At 39.5% G+C, this 17,451-nt stretch overlaps 1 protein-coding gene across 4 annotated transcripts in view; it reads right to left on the bottom strand.

Moving 5' to 3' along the window:
• The window catches only part of LOC122840621 (cAMP-specific 3',5'-cyclic phosphodiesterase 4B-like), a 71,878-nt gene that overhangs the window by 9,403 nt on the left and 45,024 nt on the right, over positions 1-17,451 (bottom strand). For all 4 annotated transcript variants that reach the window (XM_044133147.1, XM_044133146.1, XM_044133145.1 and 1 more), the window contains exon 9: positions 5,468-5,580. In XM_044133147.1, coding sequence (XP_043989082.1) covers positions 5,468-5,580 — 113 coding nt within the window. The remainder of the gene's footprint in view (positions 1-5,467; positions 5,581-17,451) is intronic.

The following is a 17,451-nucleotide window of genomic DNA, read 5'->3' as shown; positions in this document are numbered from 1 at the left end:
GGAAACATATAGTGATAAAATGCCCCGACTGACTGGGTAACAGCCTAGGAGGAGGCCCCTGTCGCTCCTCCCCTCCTCATGCAGGCCCGAGCATGTGCCCCCACCTACTTCCTTTTTACTTACCAGAGGTAATTTACTGAAGTCATTTACATCCTGCTTCCTCGCGCGGCCTCAGGCGAGCGGGCGGGCGGCCTACTGACATACCTGAGCACGCAACACAAAAGTCCCTAAGAACGAGTTCAGCCAAAAAAAAAAAAACAAAAAAAAAAAAAAAAAAGCCAGAGAAGTGGTGGAAATTTTCAAATGAGGAAAATGTATTCCTTTGGGAAGAGTTTGAACTGTTACGGGCAGGAAATACTGGAACTTGTAGAAATAGCATGAGAACATGTTGCAAAAACGCAGCTGCGCAATCTAACAAAGACCAAAGTGAGCCAACGTCGCCGCTGTCCCCCGCGTGTGCAGATGTTTACGGTGTCAACACCCAGTGGACCATGTCCAACATGCTTTCACAGTTTAGCAACAGTGCATATGTACATATATATAAAAAACCAGGATATTTCCTAGAAGGTCTTAATGAGAATTACTTGAGAGAAGTTACAGTCAGAAACACGGTTTTGTTTACAACCATTTAGTTTCTTTCCCATAAAGATTTAAAGGCATTTATTTCTTTATTTATTTTTAATATAATGACTAGAGTTAGCTCATCCGATCCCCTCACCACTGGAACAGTGAACCAGAACTGTAATTTAATGTCCATTACGTCTGCAGACCCACTGCTGCATCTGTTTCAATAACTCTGTCATTTTTTCCCCCTTCGGAGGACGGCGGTGCTACAAAGCTGGAGTGGCCACACGTGAGTTAAAGTTTCCGACTCGCTCGTCTTTTCCCCGGGGTCTCGCTCGCACGCTAACCCGCAGGGCGCAGAAACTGCTCTAACTGAACTCAGATGGCGGTGTTTGTCCAAGGCCGTCGCCCGGCATCGGCCACGGGAGTGCGGCGAGGCTAATGATAGTGAGGGTCAGGGAAACGACTCACCCTCTCCCCCTTCTTAGGTCACTCTGACCAGGCAGGCGGTTAGCAGGGTGTGTGGTCCCCGTAACCCCCCCGGACACACCTGCGCCCTTGGATGCTGAAAACGGAGACACCCCCGGCTTTGATTATGGGTTCAAATGCATCCGGCGGGTCAGGAAAGAAACGGGCTCTTTGTCAGCGCTCATGACGGATGCCCACCGTGCTGCTATAATAGTTGCAACAGAGGAACTGGGAGGTATGGTTTGAGTGAAAAGAAGCCGACTAATTCCTGGTGTTTCTGTAGGACTGACTGAGTTAGGGTAGATCCTCTAATTAAACAACAAAAGTCACAGTGAAGTGTTACGTCTAGTATGTACTTCTAATTAATAGAAAACTGCAGTTAACCCCAAAATTATTCACATCCTTGGGAAATTTAGTTTTAAAATAATCTTAATTTTTTACGACATTTTTCAAGTAAGTGGAGCTACAGATTAGGGTGACAGCCAGGGCCAGACTTACAAGGATGTGGGCCCCTGGGTAGATTTATTTTGGTGCCCAATCCACTAAAGAAAAATGTCTTTTCTAATGCAAATTACAGTACAAGTGGTTGAATAGTAATATTGGTATGAATTATTGATGGTAGTTTTAATACATCCCTTGGCCAGAAACACCATGTTGCTCCCAAAAGAAATTACTATAACTTCATAATTTTCAAATACTTAAATATTGCTTATAGTCATAAAAATGCCAAAAATATTAATACAACTAATCTGATATAGGTCTATGTTTACTGTATAAAGCACCATGTCTGCAAACATAAATTTATATATATATATAATTAAATCTGTTGGAGCCGCCCCAAAATTTGGGTCCTGGGCTAGTGCCCCACTAAACCATTTCTAAAGTTCGACCCAGGTAATGGCAATGACACCTTCTATCTTCACAGACAAAGAGAAATCATTCTGCAGCAGTGCAATTCATGTTTGATGAATAAGAAAAAAAACATTTTCTTTTTCCGGAACTGCTTCTTTAAAATCTTTAAAAGACTAATGATTTTTTATGATTGTTTTATCCTGTTTAATTTAAGGTGCAATATAATTGACATTCCTTCATTTCTTTTCAACAGTTTATCATTTTTAACATGATAAACTGTTGACCTGTGCACTTTCAAAAATCAGCATTGGTCAACAATGCCGCTGTGCCTGACTAGGAAGCGGCGTTGCAGCAGGCTTCAACGGCCTTCTGGTCATTGTTTTGCCAGCTCTTATGACGTAGTGGGCTTTAAAGACCAGACCTGAGTGCAAGCGCAGTTATTGTAGTCTGGAAAACCGGGAGCAAAGCAGAGGAGGCGGTGGAAGGTCTGGGAGGAGGGCAGAGGAAATAAAAAAAGACAGGAAGAAGGTGTCACGGTCACAGTCACCCATCATACGGTCTGACAACATCCCTCCCAATTCTAATCCCCCCTTTGACCACATGGACGACAAAATGGACAATACCCCTGGCTGAGTGTTCATAATTTGACGCCGCCATACTGTCTGTAAGTGAAAAATTTAGTCATTTAGCTTAACTTTGTACAAATTATGCACCCTCGTGCATCAAAGCAAAACTCAAAGCAATTAGTTCAACATGAACATCAGCATGTTTGTTTAGTTTCAGCTTAATAAAATCATATACATTTTTATTATTGTAAAAACTTTTATTAGACTGGATTTACTCATGTGTCACAAATTATGGGAATGAATTCTGAGTATTTTAATCATTCAAGGAGGGAGTGTTTTAATGTTGCAGACACTGATGTTTTTAAGAAAAACCTCACAAGATGTTCCCTCATAGCATTGTTTAATTAAATGGTTTACAATTATGGATTTCAAATAACCTTCCTGGAAAGCGCACTGTATGTCCCCTCAGTGATATTGGTGATATCGTTAGCCTTAATGAGACACAACGGGCAAACCTGAAAAACCTAATTTGGTGACGTATTAACACGCTAATAAACAAAAGGTGCAAGAATGTTTCATGCTTTGTTGCTCCAGTAAACCTCAGGAAGCTAATTCTTGAATATTGCCAGCAATGTCTTCTGAGCTGTGTCTCTGGTGACAAAAAGAGCCCACAAGTCAAAGTAGGGATCAGGATTTTGCCCGAGGACAATGAACTCTGACTGAAGAGTTCATGAGCTGCACTCTCCAGCATTTTGCATGGGATGTAATTGTGTTTTTCAGACTTTTTGGTACATTTCTACTTCCCACGCCTACTGAGCCACAAAGTAGCTGAAAGCCCATCACTTCATATTACAAAACTTCTGTAGTCAGCAATTAATTTGTTCTTAAAAATAAATAAAGTTCATTGATATGTGGTCTCCTGTGCTAAGCTGTTTGCCTAAAGAGCTGACACAACTTGTGATGAGAGGTCAGAATCGTATAAAGTGGAAGGTCTCACCAGGACTTAACTAATGAACATCCTCCTTTGGTATTACTATGCGTCTTTCTTCTTTCTTTGGTCACCCGGCTAGTTATGATTGTGTTGATATCAGGCTTTAAATATGTCTGTTAATGTTGGGCGACGTGACATTGTACGGCGGCTTCCTTTTATTTTATCTTATTTTTTATTTGCTCTTTATGTTTGTTTGCTTTCTTCTGTTGTTTTTGTTTTTTGTTCCGTGTCCCATACTCATGTAAGGTGACTGGCTGCACGGTGTACAATTTTTTATTTTTTCTGTTTGTGAAAACACAAAACTAATAAAAATTTAATAAATAAATAAAGTAGGGTTAAGCCTTTTCATTAAGAGTGTCAAAGAGTCATCAGTAAGCAAGGACTTACCATGAAGCCTACATTACCTTCACGGTTAACCTCAACCGTAAGAGGGGATGCTGTTACACTGTTTATGGGTGGATTATCAGCAACAGATAAGTCAGAAAAAGTTCCAAAACAGTGAAAATGTCCCATCGTAGTGTACTATTGGCAAGCATGAGGGATGTGCATTGCAAACTGGCCATGCCCTATAAGTGCTGCACTAGGACTCTTCAACGTGTGCGGCGTGCCGCCCAGAGAGGCGCAACATGAGGAAAAGCATATTAAAAAATTAAACAGTAATAGCAAAAAGTAACTGCAAGCATTGAGATAACTTCACCAAACCTATGTCAGAGACAAAATGGATAGATTTTTACTACCTAAAGCTATGCTGAGTAAGGAGACAGAGTTTAGGCCAAGCACAAATAAACAAAAGACAGAAGCAGGACCATGATTATTTAAAGCTGGGGGTTTCATGGGCTGGGTCTGAAGATGCTCAACTACAATGAAAACAAAAAATTAAAATCATGGCTTATCTGGCTCAGACTGCACAAAACCCCCCAAAACAAAACAAACAAAAAAACACACAACAGTACTGTTTAACATAATAACAATGTCATTGATAGCAAACGACAAATTTTTCTCCATTTTTCACTTCTTTTCCAATAGATTCTATTCTTGAGCTTTAGCATCTCAGTCATTTAGCTTTATGCTGTGACTGCTGTAGACGTAAGACTGTTAAAAGTCTTTCCAAGATGCAATCGTTTGCAATTGCACATCTTGAAACCGATGATTGTAATTCTGCATATTGTGCAGCTTTACATACAAAACCTTGCTAAATTTAAATTTAAATTTAGCAATATGTTCACGCTTCAGGGTTCACCTCAACTGAGCATGACAAAGAGTGTGTGATCTTTATATTTATATGTTATTGAAACATTAGCTCATCAATGTTTCTAGCAAACGTTCAAATAATGAGGCTGAAGTATTTACTGCAGTTAATGCCTGTGCATGTGACTGCAGGTGACCTCAAATACGATTACTTAAATTTGGCTTTTCTTATAACATTTTCTCTTTAGGTAATTTGCTTAAGCATCTCAGTCAGATAAAGACAAAAGAGCCCATATGCACGTCGCACTGGACTGAACGCTGTCTCTATTCAGCGATGATCATGTAACTTTTGCAGTCAGCTGAAAAGCATGTCTGCAAATGAAATGCGATCATTTCCAGGGAGCAGGACTTGCTCATCTTCAGAGATAACAGGAACCTTGTTGTTTAATATGTAAAACACTCTATTCATGCTTCTCCTTTTTTTGTATCCGAGATCTCTAAAGTGATTTGCAAGTGCGTCAATGTGGCAGCAAACATTTTGCATATGCTGAGCATATGAACAACCAGACAGCAGATAGAGCAGTTTTACAGAAGTGTGGAGGAGCGGAATTAAAACGGTCCAGCCACGATGGTGTCAGTCTCAGAGTTTGGTTGTTCTCTAATGTTTAAGGATTTAAACTGTAGAAGGACAGACTGAGACCACAATCGTATTATTTGTAGGCTTGAACACACAGAGCACACACTCTCTTCGTTTATCTTTGAAATGAAGCCCGCATTTCCAACACATCTCCTGAAACCAAAAGTTGGACAGTTCTGATGTCGACAGAAAGCATCCTACCTTGTTGGAGGCCATGTCGCTGACAGACCGGTACGTCTGTATCGTCTCCAGCTGGTCCAGACACCAGTCCAGCTCCTCCATCGTCTCCATGGCCAGCTTCTGGTAGGACTCGTCTGCCAAGAGACACATGGACACGTAGTCAGGTCCAAGCGGATCCATGGCCGCGCTCGAGCCTGCCGACGGGGCGCGTGGCGGTCCGAGGGTAGCGGGATGGCCTGGAGTTTGCACAGTGGACTGGCCCGTGGAATGTCCGGAAGATGCCGAGGAAGAGGGGGATGGGTGCACACAGAGCTCCTTCATCTCCGTAGAGCTCTATGCCGCCTCAGAGTTCAGGGAAGTTGGATTTTCCAGACAAACTGAGGGGAGAGTTATTCGTGTGCAGCCTCATTCTCCGTGTACCCCTTCTTCCCCTCGCACTGGTGAACTCTACAAACCCCCCTCCCACTCTGTCTGGTTCCCCCACCCCTTCTCCTCAGCCACTTTCAATAACTTCTCCCCTTTTCATTGCTATTCGTCTGAACAAGTGGCATTGAAGTTCAGAAAACCTGCTGCCTCCTACAGCCAACATGCTTGAGACCCCACCATTGAACCACAGAGGACAGTGACTTTATATCTTTCCCCTCCTAAGGAGATGTTTGGATAAAAGAAAAAGTTTCACTTCATTTTCACTTGCATGATTATGTCTTTTGTATTGTGTTTGTGACGGTTCTGTGGGTAAGAAGCGTAAAAGCACTTTGTCACCGCTTCAAAGAGAAATGACCCCGTTTCTTCCTCTCCCGATGACTTCCTTTCTGAAACATGAGGTCGTGCCTCGGCTGCAGCTCACACCACCGTGAGCCTCACAAACGCCCTCTTTCCTCTCAAACCCTCTGGAAGGAAGGAAAAAATTTATATCAAACAGCAACACTTGTTTGCACAAGCAACATGAGAGGCAAATTTTAACTCCCCCCACTGACTGGGGGAAGCCAGGCTAGAGCCTCGGTTCTGCCAAAGAAACCAAAGCACTTCCTCTCTGGTCGCGAACTTCTGCAAAACGTGGAGTGGATCAGGAAAAAAACAAAAACAAAACAAAACACTGGATCGATGTTGTTCGGTTTAATAGCTCTGCCGTTTCCAGCGATGACTCACATCTGCCAGGAGCGTGGGTACTTACAAGGAAAAAGACGGGTTTAAAAGAAATAAGACGTGCACAAGTATGAGGAAACAAAGACAAGACGAAAATACAAAGGAAGAATTTCTGCAGTGAGGGACCGTCGAATGCATCTGGATCTCCCTACCTTCCCTTTTCTGATGGAAAAGACTGATCTCTACTTCATAGGGCTTCACACATGGAAGGAATTTAGTCCATATGCTTAACACAAGACAGCCAGCGTGCTACTCTCCAATTTACGTCAATATAGCACATCAAAGCCTTTCAAAGAACAGTGATGGCGTTCAGATTTTACCACCACTTTTTAACGAAGAACAGTAAAAAAAACAAAAAAAAAAACTTTAGACATATTGCACAGCTGAGGAAACCGCCCACTTTTAACTGTGATCAGAACAAGATGATGAGAATAATACTTCTAAACAATAAAGAAAGTGAAATTTTTGCAGTTTTTTTTTTTTTTTTTTTTTACAAATTATGCCACAGTTATAACAAAATAACATTTGCTCATAAAGTAGAGTGCAAGTGGATGGCAAGCTTCGCAGTCCAAACTATTCAAAGGAACCACATATTCTGTGAGTCAAAACTGTCAGAAACGCAGTAAAACGTGATGCTTTCTGTTCAGCGTTCTTTTTTTAAGTCAAATCTTGGTTTTATTCTGTTTGTACTGAAGCAAAGTAGATTTAAGGATTTGACTTTCAAATTGTCCTTGTGTGTCAATGAGTATCTGCATGGTTGTTTGTTCTCTGTGTGTCTATGCTGAGGAAGAGGTACCAGCCATCTCATCACAGGTATAGAAGGAAACAAAGAGAATACCAATTTTTCAGTAATCTAGGTAACTGCTTATTCTTTTCAACCCTCTTTTTGGAAGCCCAAAGAACCCCGTGTGGTTGGGTTGATCTGATGAAATCGGTTTTCATCTTGTTCTCGGTCTCATGGGCCATCCACGCCCCAGTCAATATTCACACCACCATAGTGAGGAACACACTGCCGATGGAGACACCCAACTTGACTAAAACCAAACTTAATGCTGGCTGATAATAAGATTTACTGCAATAGATACGGGATCAATGTGAATAGAAAATACGTCCAATAGAATATTCTACAATTTCACTGAACTCCGATCCCGAACTGCACCACATTCATCATGGCCCAGCTAACAAAGGTTGGTGGTATCAACTTACTCTCTCACTTCTTTGTTACCTAGCAGCAACCTCTTAAGTAACATGCGCAGTAGAAGCTTCAGGTTTTGCCACTGTTCCTCATAACTGCTTAAAAATAAGAAGAACGTCGTGGAGAAGGAGAAGATGGTCATGTCATCAGACAGGCAGTATGTCAGATACTTTAAGTCAAACAAGAGTCAGACCAGCTACAAATTTATTCTACCATCTCATTGGTTGGAGCGCAGTAGCATAAAAACAGCCACTGCTGTCGACATCTGGCAGTGGAATAAAAACACACGAGCAGTAACCAAAAATATTTTATAATTTTATGCTGGTTAAATACTGACATGTTACTGTTGTATTGGTTGTACTCCCAGTGCATTATAAACCCCACATCAGGCTACACATTGTTTATTTTAGACATTGCCAGTAAAGACGGTAAAAGCTAAGTTTATAGTTGGCACAGTTGTACACCAGTTGTGCCGCCCCTGCACCTGCCTGTAAACCTCGTGCTCTATTATTTCCAGATAATGATGCCTGGTTGTGCACCACTAAATCTCTGTAACGTAACATTTTTAACACAAAAACACGGTCGGCTGCTGGTGGACTGCACTAGCACCCCCGCCGCCGGGCTTAGCAGGTTTTCAATTTTGTTTGATTAAGATTTTATTCAATGTATGTTTTTTGTACAATGGCCAGTATGTTTAGTTATTTGACAATGTTTTATTGTACATGTTCCATTTAAGCAAAAGTCTAGGTGGTCATCTTTACATTTTAATAATATTCATTACAAAGATTGTCTGCAGGGTGGCCCAGTTGTTAACACTGTCTCTCTGTAGAAACAGGCTCTGGATTCTCTGTGGCATTTGGATGTTCTGTGAGTTTATGCATGGGTGTACTCCATGTGCTCTGGTTTCCTCAAAAATGAAAAAGGAAATAAAATGACTTTTAACTGAGAGGTAGGATGTAAGAATATACTAGTGCTTCAGTTGTGTCATGTAACAAGACCCTGTTGGAGGACGCCACCTATTTATTTGAACGCGAGCACTCAAAAAGTAAAAAAAAAAAAAAAAACAACAAACAAACAGTTTTATGATTCAGAATCAACAGAAAATTTGACCAGCGTTGGAGGAGATGACTCAAAGAAAATGCGAGGGAAATGTTTTTTTCTGTCTAAAGAACACCTGAGGCGATCGTTCTCTAACTGGAGTTGTGTAATAATTATATGTTTGAGCTGAACTTCTAAAGAAAAACCAAGTAACACACACACACACACACACACACACACACACACACACACACACACACACTGACTTGATGGAGTGCTGAACCAATCATCACCTTCGGCTGATCATAAATGCAAAGCTAAATGGGCTGACATTTCACAGAATCACCAGTCAACGACGGAGTGACGCACGATCCGTTTGACAAACCTGCTCCCAGACAGGTACTTTTCCAGCCTGTTTTTTCCCCCCTCCCCTTTCCTTTTTCAGTGGAAGTCGATTTTTTTTGGGAGGCAGTAATGTTTTAGCCACATGCTGAAGCCTGCAAAGAGGACAACAGACCTCAGTGTGCAGACAGACTCTGTCTGCATCTGCGCTCTCCTTCACTCCCTTCGAGGACCACAAAACAGCTTCTGTAAGAGTCATCAACTGCACTAACGACCAGGCCTTCGGTCCCACCAAGACACCTTCCCCTTACATCCTTTTCCCTCTAGCCAAGTCTCAAACCTCAAACTATCTACAGCTTCTTTTCATCAATAAAGCTATTCTAACATCTACAGTAGAGTTTTCCCTCCAGTATAAGTATTAAAACATCACAAAAAGTACATTTCCTCATGTCTAAATGAAAGTCCACCCTCTTTATTCAGACTTTTCACATGTCAGGATATAATAAACTAACTACAATTGTACAAAAGTAGATTTCACAATATTTAGGCTACACAGTGGCACACTCTAAATTTGCTTAATTGCTCACAAGGTAGTTTGGACCAAGCTTCAGACGGACACACGTTTGATTCTACAATGCTTTGGTATACAGAGGAATTAAGTCATTAGCTGCATTTACATTTGCCATATTAAACGAAGAAGCTTAACTTAAATATGTCAATTTAGAAAACAAACAAACAAACAAACAAAATCTCCCGAAATGAAATGGAAACGTTTTTGTGTTGCACAAGTCACACGATCAACAACCGGACGATGCTATTGGTGAAAACACGAGAAAGATGATGGCATGTGTACAAACATATTTACATGCCATTTTAATTGCTTTACTTATTCAATGGAAATAACACAATTGCAAAATTGTGGGGTTTTTTTCAACATTAGCAGAATATCGACAAATGTTTGCACACATTTGTAATGGAAACGCAGCCAGTGACTCAATACACGACTCCAATCATCAAGCTTCCAACACTGTGCTTAGGATTTAATGCAAGCTAATATTTTGTTTTTATTTATGATTTATTTATTATCCCAACATGCCAACATTGCTAAACATCTCTGCTTTAGTCAAAAGTTTATTGTTCCAGATACAACTTTGCCATATAAAGAACCTCTTCCATAAAAAGCCACAGTTGTTCCATTTCTGCTCTAAAGAATTTCGACATTTAAGGTGTGGCTTATGAAGATATAATTGTCTTATGTAATTCTCTTAAGCAACACCAGGAAACCTTGGCAACTGTCTTAAATCTTTCCACTTGTAAGTATTGTTTTTCCCTGAACTTTGATGAACTTAAAAGGTTTGGCTCTATGACGCGTTCAAGATTTATGGATGGCAACAATTACATCTCATGTCATGTCTCCAGTTTTTCCCTACGTGCGATAATGGATGACCTCAGCAAAACCTGCCAAAAGTCCTGCTTTCAGGTGGTTTTCTTTGCATGTGATCAATCAAACGACGAGCATGATTAGTTTTCCACATGCAGAGTCTTCATTTTGGCTTTGCTAAGTGAAGACAGTCAGTTTAGATCATTTTTACATCTGGAAATCCTTTTTACTAATGTGAGATTATGGTAAAGTCCTTTAATAGAGAACAGATTATTTTGCTGGCATGATTTCATGCAACAATAAAATCATGGCAATGATTAATTTAAAACACTTTTTGGAGTTACCCAAAATGTACCTTCATATGAAAAGAGCAATAAAGATGTACAGCCATTCTCAAGATGTCTTATTTAACAAAGCTTAATGGTATCAAAAACATGAACACGACCCTCCTGACCTAGTTTATTTTAAGATAATGGTGATTGTATGTAGGATTCTACACCATGTTCCAAATTATCTGAATTATTTAACTTTAAAATGTCACTTTATTTTACCAATTATTTCCCCATTCAGTTTTTTTAAAACATTTTTTGCTTCATAATTAAAAGGCACTTAATTACTTCCATCTCCCAGTTTTGTTACTAATGACAGTGAGATAAAACAATCTAAGTCTCTTCCTGCATTTAAAAGAAATCAGAAAATTATGTTGAAGTGAAAAGGCGTTAAATAAGCTGACATTTTGCTGTCCATTTTTTATTGGTTGTGTATAAGAGTTATGTCTGCAGACGTAAGTTTGCACTTTTCATACATGATTTCTTTTAATCGCTACATGAACTATTCATATTGAATAATGAGTGAATGAAATAAATAAAATAAAATGTGATGCATGATTTAATTGGAACTGGAACTAGAGTCACCTACAGAAATATACGGATGATCATCATGAGAACCAGTTTCTCAAGCATGAGCGATATTTAGTCAAATTTTAAAGGGCTTAAAATTCGCCCTTTACTTTTGTTAGTGAACTGAGTCACATCAGTCAAGAAGTTGCCGTAAGCAGTTTCAAAAAAATGTTTCACATAAACTTGAGGTTGCTAATTAGTAACGACTCAGTGACGGACTAATATGGATTGGGGTTTTTTTATTCAAAAGTAGGCTAAGGCAAAACATGGTCATTTGTTTCCAACAAAAAGCTGAAACTACCAGGACTGAAAAAAACTTTTTGTTTTTTTTTTAAATACATTTCCAGAAACCTGCACAGGAGGATCGGGCTACTAATAATCACTTATTGTGGACGTGAAGGAGCTGCAGCCTTGAGTCACCGTCCTCTGATTAAATCTAAATACCGCTAAGCTATCAAACAGTCCCATTCTCCATCACATCTCCAAGGCTAACGCGAACGCTTTGACGACAATACATGCAACGCTTTCACACTGTTATGACTTTGCAGAGCTGGAGATGGAGGAGTGTGTGTGTCTGCGTGTGTGTGTGTGTGTGTTAAAAGGAGGTGTTGGGGTGGTTTAATGATTCACTGTTTTACAATGATTTACAGTTGCATCACCCCACATCTGCGTCAGTACATCCACGTATGTCAGAGGGGAAAAATAGATTTTGCAATTATATTTAAAATGAAATAAAAAAAAATTAATATTCGCAGTGAAACTTTAACCTGGTCTGTGGGTGAAAAGTCAGCTTGGAGTCCACGTGACGGGGAAACGTGCAATTTTAAAGATCTTGGAAGTGATTGCCGACTTGCCTGCAGCAAAGTCGCTCGCACTCAACAAAGCTTGTGTCAATCATTTTCTTTGTGTGTTGGTTTAAGAAAACCAGTAAGTGTCTATATGCAAATATCTTCTATTGGTTTGGACCATGTCATGAAATTTAAAATGCATATTTCCAAATACACGGACAAACTTGTACAGGAACAATGAGAGACAATAGCTGCATTTCGGTTTAATTGAGCTAAATGCACCAATGTTATTTAGTATTCTTTAATCTTTAACACTAATAGGTGTGCGGAAAAATACGTTTGGAACAGATTGAAATAAGCTTGCTGTCACCTTTAGTTGTTGCATTTTCTTAAGAACCTCATGGACGTAAAAAAAAAAAAGAAAAGTCGATTCAACCCTGAAACTCTCCGTCAATCACATCTTCACAAACAACTGTCACTGATTAAGTTTCTGCATCGTGTACAACCCTATTATCTCTTCACCTATCAAAACAAAAAGCTTTCAACACACACACACGCCAACGCGCCCCATGAGGACCTGTCTGACGGCTCCTTCACAATGCTCCATGGAGCCGTTTTGGCACGGGAAAGTTTGAGGGATGGGTCGAGCTGAAGTTTATGACTGTGCTGACGTCAATGGCATAATTCAAATACTTAAGCAGGCTACTTGCTCTCGGCCCGCCAGATCCTTTCCTTTGGCCGAGGCTCTGGAAAATGTGAAATGGATTCCCGCTGTGGAGCAGAGTGGCTGCTGCTGGCCAGACTGAATATGACGGATCAGCTCGGTCCTGGCCATCAGGCGAGCAGTAAAGCGTCTGGTCAGCTGTCTGTACGTCATCTCCTGTGTATGAAAACCCGTTTACAGGAACTCTTTAAAAACAATAAATTGTGTATCGTGTTGAACTTTTATTTGAAAGAAAACAACTTTTAACTGAAAAAAAAAGGATCAAACAGCAGAATGAAGCTGTTTTCCTTCTCAGAATTAAGAAATTGTTCATATTTATGTAAACATTGATGCAGAGATGCATCGGTTGCATTTTGATGCGGCCTACTTCGTGTCGGCCGGATGCCATCCTACGCAACCACTCCCCGAGTTAAAAAGCTATTGTGATTTTGAAAAAGCTGTTTTCAGTTTCACCACACACACTAAGACCTGACTAAAGCCTCAAATGTAAATTCGAAAACGACTTGAACAGCACCTATGTGACAACATGAAGTAGGTTGACGGATCAGCCGCTCAAGTGACCTTCAAGAAACAAAGTCGCAGATATCTCACTGAATCACAGGGACAGGTAACACCTACACATGTTTTCACAATGAATCAAAAAACATTCAATCCCTGGCAGTTTTCTACAGGATCTTATCAGAAAAATGGTAAATGGAAAAAGACGCAGCATTATTATAGCACCTAAAACAATGATTCGGATTAAATTCATTTAATCTCTGCCTGTCCAGAGCTTTAAATCAACTTTTCTTCCCATATTGGACAGTGGAATATGGGGTGAACTGAATCACACTAACCCTAGAGACTATTATTTTTATTTTTGGCTAGCTTGTTTCAAAACATTTCGTGAAGTCCAAACGTGGGGGATGTTTGCTCCTCAACTTTAAAACCTTCGAGGTTCTCAAGAAACGATTCAACTACTCAGAACTGTGTTTCCCCCTTTTGTTATGGGAAATTCTGAGGCAAAATTCTCAAGAGTTCTCGATAATTGTTAAAGGAATCGCCAAACAAACCTACTTTGTAGAAGAATAAGATCATTCCTACTTAAAAGAACACTTATAATTTGTCATGCCGCTTAAAGGACACTTCACTCTAAATATTCCACATGCAGCTTAAAGAAAAAAACAAAACACTGCAGCTCAAACTATTGTGCTTTTTACCTTCTGCAGTTTCGGATAAGTTATTCATGACTTGCTTCAGAGCATGTTTACAAAAAGACACAAAAGATTAATGAGTAATCACCATTGTGTGCGGCCCCACGCCCCGGGCAGTTTATGCACAAAGTCAAGTATCGACCTTTATTAAGACTGTTCACCTCTTCATTTCAGTCACTGTCATTTCCTTTAGATCTATCAGTTTTATCCTTAAGCAAAAAAAGTAAACAAAAAAATAATAAATAAATAATACATCCCTAATCAGTTTGACTCGCTTATCAAAAATACGTAAGGAGAAGGAATTTTATTTCATTATTTAATGCATCAGGGCAGCATGAAGGATTTTCCACAAAACTGGTTTCATTGCTAAAATAAGGTTAAAGCAAGAGTTGGTGTTCTGAAAAAACAAAACAAAACAAAAAAAACCCAAATAAAAACAATTAGGAACCGGTTGGGTATTGCTTTCCTTCAGCAGAAATCTGTGTGGATGCCAAGTTATTGCGTCACCACATCCGTACGTGTTTTCTGGTAAATGCTCCTCCCTCAGTCGGATTGTGAAGAGGATCAAATTAAATGTGGAACGCATTTCAACACAAATGACTGCTTTTAGGTGTCGGCTTCCACTCATGGATTTCTCGACATTGCCCACGTTATTTATCAGTGCCATGCGACTGAAATTTGATCCATGTGACATTTCTAGGGAAATCCGCAAACAGCAGTGACACGTTTGGATTTCAACCCCGTTTTAGAAGCACCGGGTGACGGCAGGGCTGTGCGATAAATCGAATTTATCAATTGATTGAATTTTTGTTTTCTGAAGATTTTAACTTTTGGAGAAAAAAAAAAATTAATCCACTGCACTCCACAGGGTTCTATAAATGATATCAGAACACCCAACGCAGCAATCTCGTTTGACAAGCGTGTTTCACAGCTTCTTATTATTTGAACTTAAGTCGACTCTACGATGAAATACAAAAGGTCAGGCTAAAAAAAAGAAAAAGAAATCATGTCACATGAATAGAGCTGAAGTCATACGAGAATAAAATCGTATTATTACTTGAATGAAGTCATTATTTTTGAAGAATAAAGGAATAATTTTATGAGAACTCCAACACACAAAAAATTATTATTCAAGCTTTTGAACTGAAACTGAGGTCAGAGGTCTTTTTTTTTTTTTTTTTTCACTAACCGGATCTCCGGATCACTTCCTGTCTGAATTGAACTTCAGCTAACAAAATGACAAGTCAAGGATTAAAGATCAGTTGCTGCATTTGGATGAAACAACTAAAGTGCAAAAAAAAAAAAAAATTTGGTATTTATTTTGTTTGTTTTTTTTACGTTTGCCATTTTTTAAAGACTTTAAAGTTGGTGTTCAGGTATAATGTAATGTCTTCCAATGTGTTTTCAGAATTACCCAGTGATATTTTCTAACTTGCTGTTAACTTTAAACATGTTTTAACTCTAAAACTTGCTGGTGGACTGCTCTAGCATCCCTACCACCAGGTTTAGCAAGTTTCCTTGGGGGAAACCCTGACGTATGGTTCAGCTGGTAGAGTCATCTTGCAATCAGCAAGTTGTAGGTTCAATTCCAGCTTTTCCTCATCACATGTCGTTGACCCCTTGGGCAAGGCGATTAAGTCAAAGTTGGCCCGATATCATCGGAAAGTGTGACTGGGTGAATGTGACTAGAAAAGTGCTAAAAACCTTCAGTCCACTGATGATTCATTAAGTCAACAGAGAAAAGTCATTACGGAGTGAACTTAAAAATCTAATTTAACACAGTGAGGAAGCATTGATTCATCTGCTGCTGACGCTGGATCAACCGTGGTAAAAACAGAAGGAAGTGGGGCTCCAGCGCGGCGACCCACATTCTGCACAAGAAAGGCGTGAGTGGAAAACAAACAGCATTTCTTCAACTTTGAGCAGGAAAACTAACAATCTAATCTGTAATCCCTTGTGTCTCAATTCACTTCTAAAGTCTTTCAGCCCACTAATCTTGAGAATGTCACTTCATCACTCTATTGCTGATTTCTTAGCTGTCATGCTGTAAGTTATAGACAAACATTTCCACCTCTGTCCAGCTGGCATTGTCCCAGAAGTCTTCTGACAAGCATTCGAGTCATTTTCCTCAAAACCAGCCATACTCAGACACTGAGTTGTTTTAAGCCAACTGCTAATGTGCTAACTAAAGCTTTTATCCGAGATGAAGCCCTTAAGGCTATTTGTAATGTCTCTGAACATAAAACGGTCTGATAAGTATCTTAAATGCATCTCTGAAGATAATAAGACTCCAAATTGTTGCAAAAATACCCGATAACCAATTACAGATTGACAGGAAGCAAGAACTGAGTCTTTCAAACTAGCTTTGGATAAGAAGTGCCATTATGAAAGGTCATTTACAGAGGCTACACTTATCTGATTTTAGGATAAGGGAAAATTGTGGAACGTTTTTAATTCAAAACAATCTTGGAACTACAAAGGGTCTACATTCATTTTTCCATTTGATATAATAGAGCTAGAAGCTTGGATTCATTGGTTATATGGTATGTGGACATAAAAAGGAAAAGCTGGCCAACTTTTTACAAAGGTTCTAGTGTCAATGGTAAAACACAAGAAACCAAACCAAACATCAGAACTGGCATAAAATTTGAAAAATAGGGTTTTTATTTAAAAATGTCTTTGTTTTTGTTGTGGGGTTTTGTTCTGAGATTTATTTTTCCCCCCAAGCAATATTTATCCTCACTTTCAATAAACAGCATAATTTTTCAGTTCCTAGCTAGCCAAAGTGCATCAACAGAAAAGCTGCCCTATTGAAATCACTCCAGTCTCAAACAATGAAAAGCACAATTCATGCATTCAGTTATTTAGAAGGAATATCCTGGTAGATTATTGTCTGTAGAAAAACACACTAGAGAGCAGACGGTATTAAATGAGCAGAGTGGCTGTTGAACCAGAGAGTAAAAATCAACTAAATCTGATTACTTAGTATGATGTTTTTGTACTTTTTTGACGCTGCCCAGAAACTTTTGACACGTTCCATTTGGTCCTAGGTGTTTTAAATGGGACGGTCTCTGCTACAGACCTCCTAAAATCTACCAGCAGTCTTCTGTGTAGATAAAAATCTGCACATCCATTGAAAACATTTTAAAGTACAAGTCAATTCAAAGATATTCTCAATCCCAGAGGGAACATTAATGTTGTTTTAACTCATACAATTCTCTTCAAAGAGTTGTTGTAGATGCTAATGACGTTGTGGCTGACGAGCTTTCAAAATGTTACACTTTTAAATGTTAGTTTTA

The sequence above is a fragment of the Gambusia affinis genome, linkage group LG12 (assembly GCF_019740435.1).
Source record: "Gambusia affinis linkage group LG12, SWU_Gaff_1.0, whole genome shotgun sequence".
NCBI lineage: Eukaryota > Metazoa > Chordata > Actinopteri > Cyprinodontiformes > Poeciliidae > Gambusia > Gambusia affinis.
This window is presented reverse-complemented; position numbering and strand designations above follow the sequence as displayed.